This window comes from Sylvia atricapilla, chromosome 2 (assembly GCF_009819655.1).
Source record: "Sylvia atricapilla isolate bSylAtr1 chromosome 2, bSylAtr1.pri, whole genome shotgun sequence".
In the NCBI taxonomy this organism is placed as follows: domain Eukaryota; kingdom Metazoa; phylum Chordata; class Aves; order Passeriformes; family Sylviidae; genus Sylvia; species Sylvia atricapilla.
In genome coordinates, this window is record NC_089141.1 from 84,347,417 (window position 1) to 84,367,093 (window position 19,677).

The window sequence follows — 19,677 nt, forward strand, 5'->3', positions numbered from 1 at the left end:
AAATTCTTTGTCCTTAATCTTGTTATTCAAATTGATGGATCATTTCAGCAATTCACTATTCCAATCTCCCAAAACAATCCATCAGAACCATTCTTTATTGCCCTTGTTTTCCACATAGAAATGTACTTATTAGGACTGCAAGCATTTTGAAAAGCACTTCTTCAAGTAGCTTTCACTGTGAATGGCTTGTTTTTGAGGGAAGGTTCTGCAGGTTTTCCTAACTTTGGTAGAAAAAATAACTCAATAATTCTAATTACTTTATTTCTCACTGCAAATTTTTCATATTTTGCACTTCTAGGGTCTCTATAAACAAATAAATGTTTTTTGTTCTCTCCAAATTTAATGCACTAGAACAAGTCTCAAGTGTTTACTTAGAAACTTTCAGGGCCTGATCCAATCTCAGTCTAGATACTTTTGTTTAAACATTCCTTTGCAGCAGGAACTAAAGTTGTTTTCTCTAAAAATTTTTAAGCAATCTAAATATGATCCTTTGTCATATCAACTGGTAAAACCTCCCTGTTTTGAACTGCAAATTTCAGAATCAATTTTCTTGTAAATAGTCCTTTGATCTGAGAATCTGCTTCCCCATTTTTTCCATCTTTAATATAAACACACTAAAAATGATGTAGCTTACTAATCAAAATGGAAGCATGAAACAGCACATGATGTTTGTTCGATTTTTTTTTCTAAAAAGCCACAGAATACAACATTTTTCTAGAGGAACAAATATCCTAAGAAATTAAACAACCAAAGAAGCCAAACAAGATTTGTGACAACTAATGAATTATTTACTCAAGGAGTATTTTCATAGCTGGATAGAACAGTAAGGAACAGTTTTAAATGTCTCCAGATGCAATTGCACACCTTTGCCTCTAGATATCATTTGTTCAATAGAGAAAGGTCACAATTCAGAAGACTTCCAAATCAATTATAAAATCCAGTATGACACCACATTCAAATCTCACCTGATGAGGGCTGACAGAGAGTCTGAATGTTCCTTTGGACACAAAGAATAAAAAGAATAATATATCAGAAAATCCAGACATCCACAAATAAGGAGGTCAAGTCGACAGAAGCATATGGTGTTCTGTCTGTGCACTGGCTTCAGACAATAAGGATAATTAAACACATGATTTGTTTGAGAAGAGTTATTGGTAGCACTTGAGCTGAAGGTCTTCTTTTAAAGCAGAGAAAAACAAGCTACAGTGATGGGGGAAAAGCAAGGAAGCAAACAAAAAAAAACCCAACCAAATAACAACAAAAACTCTCTCTCTCAAAAAAAAAAAAAAAAAACAACAAAAAAACAAAAAGCCAAAACAAAAAACCACACAACAACCACACCTCCCCCCCAAAAAAACTACCAAAAAAAGAAATCGCACATTTGCATATTATTTGTCCTGATCTGACTGTTAACTTCACTAGGATCACACTTCTATGACTAGTAAACAACACTGCCCAACACTCTATGGATGAATATAAACCTCAGGGCTTTTTAGGTTCCAGCTACTTGGTTCTTATTTTATTCCCAGTGCTAAGAAGTAGAGTCACTTCTACTGGCATTTCTTCATTAAGGGAAAAGTGATATAAAACCATCACTGATATCATGCGCTGAATCTGTCTCACAATAAGCAATCAGTATTTAACACATCCTTGTCCCTGAACAGAAACACTAAGATATAAACAAAAGCTTCATAGATTGTATTCCCAAGAAGCAAAGCAGAACAAAAATTACTGCAACTTCTATTGCAGACATTCATTGCACAAAGAGTTCAGTTTAAGAAATTGATTTAAAACAAGCTCAGCTGCGCATACAAAGCATTGAATTCATGAAACCTGGAGAGTCACTCTTTACAGTGAAAAAAAATTACCTCCAAGGAACTGTCATTAAAACATCCCAGTCTGACATTTCTGACATGTCTTGCACAAGATTTAAAGTGCACAACAGTGTAAAAGAAACTAGGAAACTTTAAACAAAATCACAGCATTACCTCAAAAACACGATTTACAGTAACAGCTTTTATGAAGATCATTATGTCACAATTATTTTTTCAAACTAACTGACAAATAAAAAGCACGACTGTAACTATACTGCTCAAGCAAGCACAAAGCTCCAGTTTAAGCAAACATTACAACCATAACACTGAAGCACACTTAAGACACAGGACAGGTCAATAGCTAGCCTGCATTCTTGGCAACACTGAAGGACTGAAGCATAGGTAAAAGGTAAAAGAAAGCATTTCTATTCCTTTTTAACATACTAAAATAAAACTGTCCATTCTAGATTTCTGCAGAAACACCTATATTGAGCACACATGTCACATTCATTTATTATGCTTGCTTCCATCATTTAGTTTAGATGTATGATTATACATACATTTTAGTGCTGTCAATGAGCAAGAGTATCTTATAAAACCACATAGCAGCTAATTACACTCATTTCTAACAGGACATATCAAAGAAGCCATAACCGTTGATCTGATCTGAGCAGTGTGTGGCTTTATAATCAGCATCTCTGCATGGTATCATAATTTCATTATTAAAAATACAACAAAACCTAACCTTGATATAACACATTTCTTTCACATGCATTAAAAGAGCATAAGAAGCAACGCCTTCACCTGAAATACTTACAGATTTGCTGACCATGTAAACAAATGTAATTATCCTGTAGGTAATCTGACCTCTTAGAGTCAGTTCGACTACAAGTCATCTGTGACATCTCATGTTTCTCCTCAGATCCCAATCAGACAATAACACTTTCAGCTACCTTTTACAAACAAGTACATACACCTATATTAAGATATCATGCTATCTAGTGGCCTCAAATTCCTGGGGAGTTTCTTCTGTGGTGTTTTTTTATTTTAACGAAAAATACTTCTCTGCATACCACTTTTTATAACTTACTGAACTTCTAAATTCCATTTACTAACATAGCATTCTCTGCTGTAACAGAATTCATAGAAGTAGGGAGTTTGATTCTCCTTGTCACTGACCCAGTAAGTCAAAACTGGAAAAGGTATTTGAAAGAGAAAACAAGTTTCCATAAAATTACTAATTTGGTATCATTCGATCTTCCTCCAATCCTTTAAGTCTCACCTCTTGCAAAATGCCAGACTTGGCACTTCTTAACATCTCTGTTGTTGACCAACTGTACCCTCAGCAAGTTTGCCAGCACCACCAAGGTGTGGTGTCTGATGGCCTGGAGGGAAGGGATGCCATCCAGAGGGACCTGGGCAGCCTTGACACATGGAATCAAGTGAACTTCATGAAGTACATATGACGAGGCCATGTGCAAGGTCCTGCTCCTGGGTAACAGCAATCCCAGATTCAAGCACAGGCTGGGGGGAGAATGGATTGAGCAGCTCTAAGAAGCACTCGAGACTTTTGGTTCTACAGGAAGAAGCGCTACAGGACTCATCAGTGAGCACATGTAGTCCCCAAAACCAGCTATGTCCTGGGCTACATCAAAAGCAGTGTGGCCAGCAGGGTGAGGGAGATGAGCCTTTCCCTCTTCTCAGCTCTCATGAGACCCCACCAGCAGTGTTGATTCCACCTCTGGGGTCCCCAGCAGAGGAAAGACACAGACGTGTTGGAGTGAGTCCAGAGAAGGGTCATAAAGACGATCAGAGGAGCACCTCTCCTATGAAGACAAGGCTGAGAGAGTTGGGGGTTGTTCAGCCTGGACGGGAAACCTTAGGGCACTTCCAGTACCTAAAGGGAGCCAACAAGAGAGCTGGGGGGGGACCATTTACAATGGCTTGGAGTGATAGGAAAGGGGAAATGGCCTCAAACTGAAAGAAGGAAGGTTTAGATTAGGTGCAAGGTAGAAATGCTTTACTATGAGGGTGTGAAGCACTGGAACAAGTTGCCTAGAGAAGTTGTGGATGCCTCATCTCAGGAAATGTTTAAGGCCAGGCTGGATGGGGTGTTATTAGCACCATGTTCCAATCAACTGAGCTAAGGTCAGTCACCTCACAAACAGGAAAACAATGGTCTTGAAACAGTAACAAAGATGTTTGCACAAGGTTAGAGAAGGCATTACTGAGCTTCTAGTTAGACTTGACTAAGGCCATTAGAATGTGTGTTACACAAGGTATAAGAAGGTGAAATTTTACATGTTTTTGGTGACAAGTAGAGTCTCAAAAATACTCAGTGCAGAAAATCAGTAGTTTGGTTTAAATTTTCCAAATCATTGTGCTAATTACATATTTTAAATTATTTTTCCAGCATAATACTCTTCATTAGTATTATTGAACATTGTGATGCTACAACAACACTGAGAAATATGGCACCATCTGTATTGCAAATGGGTTAACCTTTCTGAATAGAATTACCATTTTCATATAGATCCTTTTGGCAACAAGGAAACAAGGAGTTTGTAGAACTAGCATAGTGAAGTAATTACTTCCATAGAAGAGCTCTAAGAAGCATAATCCTAATAAAGATTAACTGATAAAAGAGGCTTTTTTCCTTACAGGAAGGACTTTGTGTTTTGTTAAAGATTTGGTCCCAAAAATTTTGGCATTGCCAAAATTGGATGGAAAATTCAGTTTTTAATTTTGAAATATGTAAATCAATAAAGCAATAGAAGTTTTTATTAAGTGTCCTGTTACTTTCATACCATTAGTGTGGTATATAAATCAATTTGCCATAAAGCTTTTTTTTTTGAGAATGAAGGGTAGAGTCAACTGCATCAGCCACACACTCTGCAGTTCCACCTAAACAACACAAATGGCAACACTCCCCTTTAGTATAACAACCTAATCTAACAACAAACTCCTACATCTAACTTCCATTTGAAAAATGCATCTATAATGTCTCAATAAACAACAAAGCCAACTACCCTCTAATGCCTTTTTCTTCCATGGCAGATTTAATAAAAACAACAGCATGGACAAAAGGTTAGGATGTACCACAACACCAGGTATAGACAAAAGCAAAAAAAGCTGAAGCACAGATTCTTGCCAGGCTTGGAGAGCTATTCTCCATTAATTAAAAACATAAGCAAGTACAATAATAGGACTGTGAACACAATCACAAGCAGTACGTCTTACACTTTGAAGGATTAAACCAGCAGTATCATGAAAAACCCAAAATTAAGGCATACAATTTACATGTATACCTGCTTGAGTTTTAAATAAGCCATCTCTCTCACCTGGCACTCTGGTAAGTTTGTGTGCACAGAGAGCACCAGGACTGTGAGGTGGGGAGGGTACACCCAAACTTGGACACAGGTACCGCATCCACACAAGCTTCACAGATTTGATTTCCTACAGCAGTTTCCACCCCTCCTCACCTACAGGAAGTTCTGGCAGAGCAGCCCCTGCTCTCTCCTAAGATTCTATTCCACACCCCAAGATCCTCTGCTGCTCTGCCCCAGCCCTCAAAACCAGCATTCAGCCCAAGCACACAGAAGCCCTAACTTTGTTCCCCGTGGTATGTCTTCCCATAACAGACCTGCTACCCATGAACAGCACCTGCCTTTAACCCCCAGCAGCAGCAGTGCTGCAGCAGCTCTGCACCCACACAGTTAGCAGAATGCGAGCAGTGGCAGCAGAGTATTCCTCCAAACTCAGAGGAATACGTTAATTTGTATTCCACAGTAAATTTGAACCAGCCAGACTAAAACAGTATTATAAAGGAGCAACAGAAGGAAAAAGAGGATACAGCAGTATGTTTTAAATGCAATTTTTTTTAAAAAGCCATTCTATATTCAATATCCAAGATGTTGGGTTATCTTACAACTACACATAAAACAACTTAAAGCCCTTACTACTGTATATACATTCTGTCAATGTCCTAGCATCAACTTTTTGTCTTGTGTAAGAATAAATTCTCAGCTTCACCCAATTAAAACCTTTGAGCACTTTAATCTACATGTAGCTAAAATACCACAAAACCCAATTCAACTAATGCTGGATCCCCAAAGCACAACAACAAGAAAAGTCTTCCATTCAGTGACAGTTCATTCCAAGTTAAACACTTTCCTCAAACTGAGTTAAATACAGTTAGGTCTAAAGCAACATACTACAAATACAGAATAAAGCATAAGTTCCTTTTTCAGGGTCTTTGTATAATATAAAATTGCATTCTATACAACTGCCTTCTCAGTAAAGCAATGTGAAGGAGAACAAGGGAAAATGAGCCCTGACCTGAAGGAGTCAACTCTACCTACAAGAAAGCAGTTATTCTACCAGCGTGTATGTACACATGTGAATTCCAGAAAGGTCACCCCTATTTCTTCCAGAGCCTCTCTCATCAACAGAGAGCGCAAACAACCTTCATGTAAAGCAAAAATGTTTATCCCTGATGCTTCCACGCAAACAAATTCCACAACACATGCACCTTCACACATCCTCCAGAATGTGACTCACAGCACATACACCAACCAACTGTGCAGTAACTGACCCCTCTCAGACATCCCAAATGCACACAGACTTGCACACTATTGTGTAATTGCCCAGCAACTACTTATCACAAATATGCACTTAGATAAAACTTCCCAAAGGTGTCACTTACTGTGCACACTTAATCTGTGTGTACACAATTGGAATTTCTGGTCATGCAGTAACCTCATCAGCAACAGGATGCCTGTGCAGCAGCACCCACACATCCAGGCTGCAGGCTCTGCATCTGAAGGGATTTCTGCCCAGGCAAAATTTCTGAGAAGAAATTGAAGCCTTCTCCACGAAAACCCATGTGTATGTCTCAAACCTTGTCCAAGAATTATCACATTAATATGCTCACATACCCTTGAACATTCAGGACCCAATATTTTTTAGAGTTAGGATGCTGAATATTCTCAGCATAATTAACTTAGAGTCAAATGTAGCAAGGAAACAAAGCACACAGCAAAGTAGAACACAGCAAAAGCAACTATTTCTGACAACCTGAAAGCTTCCAAACACTTTAATGTGATTTGTTTCTACTACAGAACTGTCAGTAACTCAGTGAGCTTCTGTACATGTAAATCGAGATGCTCTTTAAAGCATTCCTTTCCCTCCCCTAAGAAACAAACATATTCATACAAGGCAGGAACTACAAGAAAACCCAGCTTCCTAAACTAAATAGAGATTAGTAATGGTTGACCTATAGCCAAACGTTTAACATAGTAGTACTTGAGAAAAGAATTCATCTAGCAAAAATAACTGGCCAGAGGAGTGCTACAGCCTCAAAGTTAATAGCATTATTTTAAGAGCTGAAACTTTTAGAAATTCTTAATAGCCTGGGCACAAAACTGAAGTCATTGCGGAAGTCTGGTTATTGTTTCCACACACGCTAGTGGGTTGAGGTTGCCAATGCTCCTTGTTTCTTTGTGCCTTGACAACTGTGTTGTACAAACTGTTTCTGAGAACATATTCTTTCTAACTTGTCTTCCTCACAAGCAATTCAGGATCAAAGCTTCATCATGCTCACACATTGCTGCAAATTAACAACCACCTTGTAAGTCAAATGTAATCCCATCACATTTGGTTTATTCAAATCTCTCTCTAACAGTTTCTTTACAGTTTGTCTCCAAGGGCTGTGCAAGCAAGTATGAGTGCTGTTTATTGGTGTCAGTGCTTCAGTAGTAATTTGTAATGGAAAAAAGATTTAGTTCTGAACTGTCTGAGGAAACTTACACATCCATGGCATTGATACGCAAGACTACAATGTATCTGCAGGCTACTATAGCAGAATGTATGCTTGATAGGCACTGAAAACTTTTAAATTCTTTTTGAGCATCACATAGTAAAATTATATACTGTCACAAGCAAGAAAGGGGGGTTCTGTTATTCACAGTTATATAGATGGGTGGCACATCTGTGGGAAGCATCCACAGGAATAGGCAGAAAGCTGCATGAAAGCTGAGGAGACAACCAGAAAAACAGCTGGAAGCACAGCTCTAAAATACTGCAGAGTAATTGCTTTTTAGGCAGAGACTAGCTGGAATAAAGCCTTGCACTGTGAGCAAGGAAACTGCTTTCTATTCACTTTCTGCCATGCTCAGGAAAGCAAAATATAGTGCATTATAAACAAAATTATAGACTTACTTGTGTCTCATCTTAAAAAAAAGCAACTTTCATGATTCTAGTCCTAAAGATTGTATCAATAATGAAAAAAGCTTTTTTGTTAGCCTGGCAGCAAATAAAGTCATAATTACACAGCAGGAAAAAGGTTACTGAGTAAGATACTACTCTGTACTGTGAGAGTGAGGGAAAGAAAAAGAAAAAAAAAATCACACTTGAAAATAAAAGTAAGTCCTTTTTTGATGTTTTTCTAATACAGTACGTTCATGGCTCCTAGCTAGAGAAGTGGGTGTTTATTGTTAATAACAGTTAGAGATTAAAATAAAGAGATAAGGGAATCTGCAAAAATACAAGCAAATATTTTAAGTATTTTAAGGGATCAAATTATATTATAACAAAGGGCAACTCTCACATATCTCATGCAAACATCAATATTATTTAGTAATGAAACATACTGACGTGTTGTTCTTGGCATAAGGAGAGATAAACCTCTTGGCAAATGCCAAGAATAACAAATATAATTTAGGTTAAAAGAGACTTCTGGGGGTCACCTAGCCCAATCCCCTGCTCAACACTAATTTTACCACAATTGCTGCTTCAAAGCTAGAGCATTCCTGCCAGCTGTAGGTCTTCCCTAGCTAAGATTTATTTTGGAAGTGTCATATTTAAAATCAGTATAACTCATTCTTTTTTGTGTTAGCCCAAATCTCTATTGGTACCAATTATGGTATCATTTACTTTTCACTGCTGGTTTAACTATTCTTGAAACTGCCTACATGGAAATTCTTCACCACCAACCCCTCCCCAACAATCTACTCTAGTATGTAATTATACTCGCCATTACAAAACCTGTCCACTATTGAACCTTCCTCTCCCATTCAATTTCAGTCCCTTAGATCCTGTTATCCACTATGGTCACAAACAACAGATTATGTCTTTTTCCTCCCTCCCCCCCCCCTTTTTTTTTCCTTTTTTTGACAAGGAATTCTTGGCAAGAACTTTAAAACATTTGAAAATTATCTTCCTGTCTCTCTCCTCACACCTCTCCTTTAAAGTAAGGAATGTCAAGATGCTGACCCTTCCCTTACAGGGTAGACTTTCTGGATCTTTGATCACTTGTTGCTTCTTTGAACCCCATCTAATGAATCTACTTTCTTTCCAGTGCACCATCCCGAAGCAGACACAGTACAAAGCAGAGCAAAAAGACAACTTCCTGCATCTTGCTGGAGCAGTACACTTCATATGTATTTCCTTAAACCTTTTTTTTTTGCTGAACTTCTATTGTTTTCTGCAATAATGCAACGAGTCACATGTAGCATGACTGTCATTGCTACTTTACAATGCCAACATCAAATTTCTTCCCAATTTTTCACATATGCATTTGATTTTTTTCTTTATTGTACCCCATGTTTTGACTGGGGTACTTTCACCTACCTTCAACCCACCATTCACGCCGCTTCCTGACTCAGTTTCCAATTTGCCTAATCAATTTTAAACTTCAATCTCTTTGTCTGCTTTGGTTGCTTCTCCCATCATGCTGCTGCTTGAAATCCAGTAATAATTCTATGCCTCTAATCATCTAGATTCACTAAGGAAAATATCAACTACCATCAAAAAAGGACAGATCATCACAAAGCCCCTTTTACTCACTTGAAAATGTTAAAGTAAGGTATGAGCAGCTGTGTCAGATGCAACTGCCTTTCCTGGCTTGGCTAAATTACACCCATGATAGTCTCAATAGTCTCCAGATGTGAGAGCAACCAGCATTTTGGAAGAGTTGTTACCAAAAATCGGTAAAAATAAAACCCTTTAACACTAATGTAGCATTACAAAGCAGGCATTCTTTATTTGGCTGGGTGCAAGAGGAGATATCTCATGGAGGCACAGAAGACTCAGGCTGAAGAAGCATTATGAGAAGCTACACTGAGCAGAAGCACAGGCTTTCCCTAGCTCTAACATTAGGCTGTAATCAAGAGCAGTACCTCAAGATGTTGGCTAAATCAGATTCCATTAAATACTCTGTAGCAACCAAGTTTTATAATCCCATAAACAGATGGGCTAACCTAGTCAGCAAGTTACAAAAAATGCAAGGGACAAGGAAGTGCTGCAAACCCCATTGGTACCAATCCTTTTCACTGCAGCTCTCCAAAATCCACTGGTGTCAGAGGAGTTCTCCTGCAGGAGCCATAAGACAGACCCAAAGATGCTGCAGACTTGAACACTGTCTCACCTCAACAGCTATTAAGCTATTCTGTACTGTTCACCTGGGACAGGGTGTTCACTACCTGCACAGGACTCTGAGTAACTAAACCAAACCTACATTCCTGATTGGCTTTAATGAAATTCAACTATTTTTAGTATCAGTAAGCTACAGGCCAATTTCTTGTTGAAAACAATCTTAAAGTGTATTTTAGATAAAGAACAGAACAACATTCATGTACTGATGTTAAAGGAAAAAAGGAAACTCTTATTTCTTTAATTTCGGCTCCTGGAAGATCTGCAACAGAATTTCCAAAGGAAACCAACATTTCCCTTCTATTTAACAGAAAAGAAAGAACCTCCTCTTCTCCAAACTGGCATAAATTGTTATAAGCACTTTCCCAGCCCGTCCCTTCCCTTCCCCTCCCTTCACTCCTCTCAGTTTGTAGTCCATTTAACTTTTTTGGTTGGCTAGCCTTAACTCACACATCAGTGGGAAATGAGTGTCTAACTCTGAAAATCAGACCATGCAGTCAGAAGTCTGTAGCAGCATTTACCTGCATAACAGCTTCTCTTAGGGTCCATGTAGAAACTAAGGTGGGTTATAGCTGCAAAATACATGTATCTCTCAGATTTCTCAACCTTTTCTTAATGAGAATATTGTATAGCCACTGCCAAGGGGGAAGACAGATAAGACAGACAGATAGAACAGATTCTGTCCTCCTTGCCTTGTTTCCTCTGTGGTTCTTCCTGTAGGACTCTTCTTCCTCTGGGAATAAATATTCCTGCTTCTTACTCCAAAATTAGCCACCACTGGCTGAGGTTTTTTGTTTTAGTCTCAGTTAGGTTTTGTTATCCTTGCTAAGTTTAGACGTTTTTGAATACATACGATTATTGTGGCTGAGAACCAGCATGGCAATTCTAATTTTGTGAAAACAGACAGAGGAGAGAGAAGATGACATTTTTATTATAAAGCCCAGGCCATTTTCTCTCCAAATAAGAGAAAACTTCATGCTTAAAAGAAAATATGCTCAATCATCATTACTTAAGCATGAGTGAATTTTTAGTGAACCAGGATGCTAGATAAATATCTCAAAAGTTCTCCTGGAGGTCTTCACATGGGAATTTGCATTGGTGTACCAAAATAAGCCATCCCCACACACTGAGGAAATCCTGCAGTTATGACAACACCCTTGGATGAATTGAAAACCAGAAGTTCTTCAACTAATTCTTCATCATTAAAGACAAACGATGAAATACACTAGTGGTTTCAGAGTGCTGTGAAAACTACATAGTTTGACCAATTCTGAAGGGCTAAATTGCATCAGATTTTCACAATACAAATTGCAATACCTGTTCTCAACACAAGCAGCCAAACATCTCCTAGAAGTGTTGCAAGGCACTGCAAATGACTGTCTTTGACCGAGAATAAAAGTCACATACTTTAAATGAGAAAATACTCAAATTCCATCCTAACATGCCTGCACTAATTCAGTAAAGTTATTTACCTTCCTTCTCAATTTCCACAGCCATCAGGAAGTTTGTCTATCCAAGAAAGGGAGGTTCTTTAGCATTATGAAGCATACGGCTCTTCCTGGAACATTACGTACTCAGACTAAGAGTCACATTAAAGAACAAAGCATCAAGACTACACACTTCACATAGCATACAACTAACTGCTTTGACGTGAATTTTGTGACTGGTCTAATAGGTATGCAGTACTGTTCTTTACTGGTTAAGAGCAGTGCATTTAGGGTAAAAAACCTACCACATTTCTAGAGCTCACAAATGAAGTGGTGAAGACCAGTGACCCTGAGCAGGTCAGGAGTACCTGAAAACATAATTCATTTTCTAAAGAGATGGTATTAGGCATGAAGTTATTCCTTGCTTGGTTTTAGGAGGAGCTCAAGGATATCTTACACTGAACTAACTGTGAATGTGAAGGGACTGCAGATCCTATAAAAGTGTTTCTTCTGCACACCACAGTAATCAGCATTTTTTAAGATTCCATTTCCAACACGTGCTTTGTTCCTGCTAACCATAGGCCATTTTAAACCTTAGAAAATGGTCTTTCAACTGATTTGCAAGAATCCCCCAGGAGAGGTCTTTCCCAGGTGCATTCAGGGCTTGTACTGCTTCCTTACTACACCAGAGCTTCTACACATTGAATGAAGTCCAGAAAGCAACAAATATCTCGGACTAATTTTGAAGACTCTCTCCAATGACCAAAGATAGTTCAGTCAACCTTCTTCAAACACAGTTATTTTAAAAGAAAAATCATATCATTGGCCATTTCACGCAAATAGCAATATACGCCTTAGAGAAATATTCACATAATCAAACTTCTGGGTAAGATAGAGCCATGCTCTTTCCAGCAATGGCACTTCAAACAGAATATTTCCTCAGCTCCTGACAACTTCTCAGCATATCTTAAAGTTTGTAAAGCATTCTTCAGCTGAGAAAAACTTCTGTCCTTTAATGTTTTACCAAAGTATATATTACTCAGAAGTGTCTAAACCCTATGCTGCATAGATTAAGACTACATATATTTACTAGAAGAAGGTATGATTGACAAAAGTATCATATCATCCCAGTCTAATTGATATTCTACAAATGCTGCTGCATTTTAAGTGACAATTATCCAAGATCTTAGTTTCTAAATTAAAATTAATCACTTGAAAACTGATTAGAGTAGTTAAAAAAAAAAAAAAAGCATTATGCTTCTGCTTTAAAAAGCAGAATTTGTTCTAGTTATCACTGGGCAATATGAAGGGGGTTGCTTTTTCTTTATGAAAGTAAAAAATAGCATTTTCTTTCTAACTGGAGATTTAATATGCTGTCCAAAGATTGACAAATACCTACAGGAATCTAAATGTAATGAAAAACAAAATACGATGATTGAAGAATGTGACACCCCACAGTCTTTCAGTGAATGGGAACAGCAAGCTATGTTTGCTTCTAACTTAGCCGCTCAAAAATTCGTAATGAAAATGTTATCAATGAATTAAAATACTATCCCACAAGGCCATAAAATTACATCAAACTGAAAAAAAAACCACTTTAGTAAATATTTATCATCAGTTTCTGAAAACTTTCCATTGTGCATTGATTGAAAATGTGAGACTGAGTAAATTCAAATCTGTTCTGATTTTGAATAACCTGTGAAAAAATAAAAAAGCAATGTTGAAGGTATAAACTTCTCTTGAACAATATTATTTAGACTTCAGTTTCATAACTGTGGTTTGATTAATTAACACATTACTGATGTCTTTTTACACTGATTTTTATTTCACAAATTTTCATCTTAATGCTCAACAGCAAGATCTTGAAGATAAATGCAGAATTTTTATACCAGCATTAAGAAAATATTGATTCTAAGCATTCAGGTAGAAAAAAAGTATAAAAAAATTGAGCAGTCTAACTAACAAAAGCTTCAATTGTTACAATTGTCATATATCAAATACTCTCCAAATAGCATGTTTTTGTTAATTTAGCAGAGACTTTTCTTTGTGTCATGCTTTGACAAAAGAGAACAAGACTTGTAAGTCATATCAGGTAAGAAAGAAAAAAAAAATTGAAGAATTTCAGATACATGTCCTTGCTGAAGGGAAAGCAAAATTCTTACTATGTTCTTAAGCAAGAAATTAGTAAAAATACAACTACTGAATTTGTTACTAGCCAAAATGAATAAAGTACTATTCAGACACCCTTTTCTTGTCTTAGGCACATCTAAGCCAAATTTTGTTGTCTAATTAAAAAAAAAAATCTATATATTACCATAACCTTGAGAGCCTGACATTTTTCCTGCTGCTTGCATTCAGAAGGGTAGCCTACCAACCAACTGCTACAGCAGAAATCACACCACAAAGCATCTGCTTCTTGCACAAGTGCCCAATGGAAAAAAAAAAAAAAATTCAGCACGCCACAGAACTCATCCGCTTCTTTTATACTTAAATAAGAGTAACAAGTTGGCCATGCTACAACAGACAGCATTCCTGGAAAATCTCAGCTTCCTCTAATTGGACCTGAGGCACAACTGAAAATAATATTTTCTGGAGAACAATCAGAACAATCACTGAAGACGAAATTGGTTTTAAAATTACTTGATCTTTGAAGGACATGGTCTATTGTTTTTCAAGAGACCAGATGTTTAAAAAAAAAAAACAAAAAAAAAAAAACAGTCCTTTCTTCTTCTAGAAAATATTGCTAAACAAGTTTGCTTTACTGAAGGACAAAACCAAATCACCTTACTTTCATAAACAATCCCAACCCTCATAGAAACTGAATTTTTCAGGGTTCACAGGAAGTTCAGTAAGATCAAAGATATAAAACCAGGTAAAAGTCTACTATTGACTACACAAAACAGTAAGTAAAGTATTTTATAAAAATTGCTTTTGTTATTTTTATAGATGCATTTCCTATTACCTAGTCGATTTGATCATTTTATTTCACTTACATGGTACTTTAACAAAGAGTATTTTAAACTTTTTTCAAAGACAGCAAGAAAAGTCTTTCAACAGCATTGATTGGCAGTTTGCCATTGCCATCAGTAAATCACCAGGGAAGACAGAAAGCAGCACCAAAAATAACATTCTGTAGTTGGGTCCATTGGCCATATGTTACACGCGAAAAAAAATAAATAAACCATCAACCAAAACCAAACATATGTTTCTCCAACAACCATAAACCAGGGAACAAACAAATAATAAAATCGAACCACAACTCCTCAGCCTTGACCAACCCATTCCTCCAAGAGCAGTATTTGGTTTTGTTCAGGTATCTTTTTTTTTCCTTCTTCCTTTTTAAATGAGGAATACTCGAAGTTAATTTTCCTGAACTTATTCGCAAGTGTTTATTTCTCACCAAGACAGTACCTTCTGTAGCAGAGCTAGTGAACAAGCAATTTACAGATTGCCAGCACACAGCAGCACCACACAGAAATGCAGCCACGTGAAGGTGATTGGGTTTTGGAGCTTTTTCCTTACCTTTCCCATTCTGCCATGCAGTATACCAAGACAAACTGAGGAAAGTAGTGATGAAAACTAACACGGTGGCCACAGTTCCATTTCGGAGCCTCATCTCATTTCAGCATCACACTTGCTTATGTTCTGTTAGTGATGAGGACCTATCTGCTGGGCTTGCTGCAATGAAGTCAGCTGAAGTACTCCAGCAGCAGCTGGGCAACAGTGACACAAAATGTAGCCCTCATGTATCAGACGTATCATAAATCAATCCATTCCAAACTGTTGTATGCTTTCTTATAGTTCTCATCAATCCAACTTCTCTTTATTCTTCTAGTCCTGTTTAAAGGAAACAAAATTTTAACAGATTATGCCAAAAAATACTTAGAAGAGTCCCCCAAGAACCAAAATACACTACACCTTCATTGCTGTGTCTTACGTGCACCTCCCTCTCTCACTGCCCCAGTCTTGGCTCAGAGAATAGAACTTGTGAGATTAATGTGTGCCTTTTCTAAGACTGTTTGCATCTGAGCAAGCTGTATTTCACAGGAATTTGGTCACTGAAGGACAAACACACACATCATCACCACCACAATTTTATTCTCAACTCAAGGCAAGGTCACATGTCACCTGGCAGGTGTCAAACATACAAAAGCTGCTTCCAGGATGCAGTAGATCAAGGCCCCGCTCCTAAGACCTCACTTGAACAAAACTGCTCTGAAATCAGTGAGGTCTCATGTAACTATCTCAGCAGCTAAAGCACAGACTACCGTCCCACATGCAAAGACTGCTCAATCCATACCAACTGCCATCAACCCAGAAGCCGTCAAAAAGCCATTGTATGACCTTATTGTTCCTCTATCTCTACCACACAGGCATAAAGATACAACCTAAGTTACCCACAGTTCAGTTTTATCCCTCAGGAAGGCTCCATTCCATATCCTGGTATTAGGCAATCATCAACTGGCCAAACACAGCCAGCATCTAATCACACTATCCTAAGCAAGACAAAGAGAATATAGGGCAATAAATAAACCAACTTCAAAAGGGAGGGGAAAGGTTTCAAAGTATTAAATCATCTTTACAGTAGTCAAACATTAGCAGTCAACATTCTTTCAAGGCACCGCCAAGTTTTTTCCCCCACTATAAACTATATCTGATACAAGTATGTTACTCAGCAATAAATAACTTGCTCTGCATTTTCTTTGGAAGCAGTCTCTGTCACCTTCTTGCCTTGCTGCATTCAGAACAACAGGGGAAAAAATACTTTTTATCACTACAGTAGTGAGAGATTCTAGTCAAATTTGAACTATTCTTCCCAAGCTTATATGACAGCACATAACACCTTTACCAAAGGGCCCACAAAACAAGGCATAACCAACAAGCATGGTTAAGAAAAGAATGGAAGCATACAATAAAGTTGCAGAAAAACACGCTTTTGTGTTCACATCTCAGTCACAACATCCAGGTTACAGGAAGTGTTTACCTCTGGACCACAGTTACCTCAGCTATTATGCCAGTAACATGCTCTATTTGAGGAACTTCATGCACAGATACGCTTGTGGCTTTAAACATTAACTCAGAAAAGCCCAAAGTACCTATGAGGAAGGGAACAAATGCAAGTACATGGGAAGCAGACACAGTGGATGGTAAAAATCAGTGAGAAACAGAATAATGAACTGGAATAGAAAGAACTGCAAAATGCCGTATGATATGAGAAACCCAAGCTCAACACAATGAGAGATAAAGACAACTGAGACACCTATAGAGAGCCAACACAGAGAGCACAGAATGCCAGGAAATATCATCAGTCTGAATGGGAGATGGACATAGTAAAAGACAGAAGTATCAGCAATAATAATTAGGTGAGAGGATTAAAGTCTTGATGAACTTTGATAGCAAGGACAGGCAAAGACCCCAAGCCCCAAAATTTTATAAATCCTGTCTATATGAATTTAGGAACTTCATGTAATTCCCAAACTAGCAGAATAAGCAACAAGGATACAGAGATGAACAGTTTAACTCAGCTGATGTGTCTCTGGAGCAAGGATGCTTAAACTGGTATCTAGTTTCCCCATTATTTTAGCATCAATCAGATCTCTCTGGAGCAGCTCAGACATGCACAAAGGACCAGGCTGCAAGCCACAGGGATTATCGCAGTGAGGGCAACTGGTCCAATGTGCTAACGAGAGAGGGCAATCAGGCGAGAAGAAATATTATCCCATAACGCAAGGAAAGTGAACCGTCCGCCCTTCCAGAAAATGCGGGCACAATTTTTACATTTCCTGCAACAATATCAAGATGTTGTGACCAGGGCCTGTCATTGTGCTATCTGAATTCTCAGAAACAGAGTCAGGAAAAACATTCAGAAAACAAAAAAGCAAAAGGAATAGCAGCAACCTGATTAAACCGGCAGTCAGTATGCACAACATTGTGTCAAATCAATAATTATCATGAGTTTGAGTTGGCTGGTTCTGCTTTCATCCTTCTCTTAGGGTGTTGCAACCACTCCTCTCAGCACAGGCACCAGCAGCTCAGCTACAGCTCAGCAATACTTAGATGATTATTTAAGCACTTCACTGTATCAAACTACATACATCAAGGCCACGCATAAACCAGATACCTTCCAGCTTTTAAAAATGTATATAGCCAAAGCAGCAGAAACATGTGTAGTTGGACATAAATTATTGAAGTCCCAGGTGGTCACTTTTGGTTTGTTCAATAATTTACAGCACGATCTAAACAAATTTAACTGAGGGGTAATCCAGTTTGAGATGACAGAGTGATAGGGTGTAACTACACAGATGAAGCCTACGAAATTTGCCAGCGCCATTATGACCTGAACCTTTCCCACTGCAGATCGAAGGGAATAACCCGGCTGGATGCTGAAGGCCATGGGTTCTGAAGGTGCCGGCATCTCTCGGATGCTGAGCAGAACTCTACTGAATCACCTCTTAAATAAACCAAGAAGTTCCTGCTTGTATCCAGACACTCCCAAAATCCACACAAAGCATATTCCCAACCGCAAACCATAAAAAACTGACACACTCCAGTGCGCCTGCAAAGGCTCTTCACATAGCTGCTGAAGGGTTGGATGGTGCGGGATCACAGCACGAAGCGTGCCAGACTTCCAAGAGGATGAGCCAGACCCCATCCTGGCGGGAGGGTGCGAAATCACCTACCGCGGTAGCACTGCTGCACTGAAAAGATTGCTCTTGAAGGCGCGGAAGAACGGCCCGTGAGGAAACAGCAGCTAAAAGGCGAAGGCGGCGGGGAACTGCTCAACAGGGGCTTTTCCGCCGTGTTTCCACTGACACGCTCCCCCACAGCCCGCGGCGCGCAGCCGGCCGCCGCCGCCCGCCGCTGGCATCCCGCAGCCCTCAAACCCGGGGAAAAGGGATCGGCTGCCGCCGCGGAAACCGTCCGAGTTGGCCAGGACCTTCCCCGGTGTCCCTCCGCCCCGGTCGCAGCTATCTCGTCGGGGAAGCGAAAAATCGGGGGGGTGACGGGCGCCGGGAGCCGCCAGCTCTGCCGGGCGGCAGAGGGCGAGAGCTGACGGGGACGGAGGGAGGCGGGGAGGGAGAGCGCCGGTCCGGGGAGCAGCGCGGCGCCCGGGGCATCGCAGCGAGGCTGCGGGGGACGGAACAGACACAGGAAACTGCAAACTCTGCCGAACGCCCCTGCGATCCCGGCGCGCGGCGAGGAGGAGCAGGAAGGGTGGGAAGCGGGGTATCCCCCAGGCACCCCAGCAAGAGAGGGAGAGGGCGCAGCGCCGCTCTGCCCCGGAGCCCCGCGGGCACCCCCGAGCAGCGGGCGAAGGGAGAGGGCGGCAGCAAGTCCTGCGGACCAGCGGCCGGCGCCCCCCGCACCGCCACGCAGGTGCACAGGAGCGCAGCGGGGAGCGAGCGGGCAGATGGCGGAGCAGGACGGCCCCCGATCTCCCTCCGGCGACACCGCAGAGACCCGCAGGGAGGGGAAGCGCCTCCGCCGTACTGCCGCTCCTCAGGGTGAGGAGAGCCGCCCGTCCCCGGACCCCCCCGGAGCCTAGCCGGCGGTCCGCAGGGGCGCGGGGCGCGCAGCGGCAGCGGGACGCGCTGACCGCCGCTGCCGTCCTCACCTGTGCGCGGCGCTCCGGCACGGCAGAGCCGCGGGGCGCGGGGGCTGCGCGGACTCCGCCGGGGCTCTCACTCCCCTCGCCCGCCCGCCCCTCGCGTCAGCAGCGCGCCCAGCCCCGGCGACCGCCCCCCGCCCCGAGCGCCATGGAGAGTGGAGCCCCGCCCCGCCCACCCGCCGGCACCGCGGGCAGCCAATAGGCGCCGCCGCGGATGGCGCCACTCATTGGCTGGGCAGCCTGTCACTCTCTTCGGCCCCTGCTATAAATGGCGCTGTCTCGCAAAACCTCCCGCGTCGGCTGCGGCGGCAGTGCGGGACGGGGGTGGTGTCTTGGAGTGCCGTTTTCGGCAGCGTGGTTCTTGTTTTGCAGCCGCTTTGGGGGCTTTGTGGCTTCG

At 40.6% G+C, this 19,677-nt stretch overlaps 1 protein-coding gene across 3 annotated transcripts in view; it reads right to left on the reverse strand.

The window, feature by feature from the left end:
* MGAT4A (alpha-1,3-mannosyl-glycoprotein 4-beta-N-acetylglucosaminyltransferase A) overlaps positions 1–19,371 on the reverse strand; it is a 78,767-nt gene extending 59,396 nt beyond the window's left edge. The window contains exons 1-3 of one of the 3 annotated variants that reach the window (XM_066313614.1): positions 19,287–19,361; positions 16,073–16,167; positions 15,194–15,508 (exon numbers count right to left, since the gene is read on the reverse strand). In XM_066313614.1, coding sequence (XP_066169711.1) covers positions 15,194–15,287 — 94 coding nt within the window. In that variant the 5' untranslated portion in view covers positions 15,288–15,508; positions 16,073–16,167; positions 19,287–19,361. Of the gene's footprint in view, positions 1–15,193; positions 15,509–16,068; positions 16,168–19,286 lie in introns of all 3 variants that reach the window. The other 2 variants (XM_066313615.1, XM_066313613.1) reach the window with 2 other exon arrangements.
* Positions 19,372–19,677: the final 306 nt, after the last annotated feature.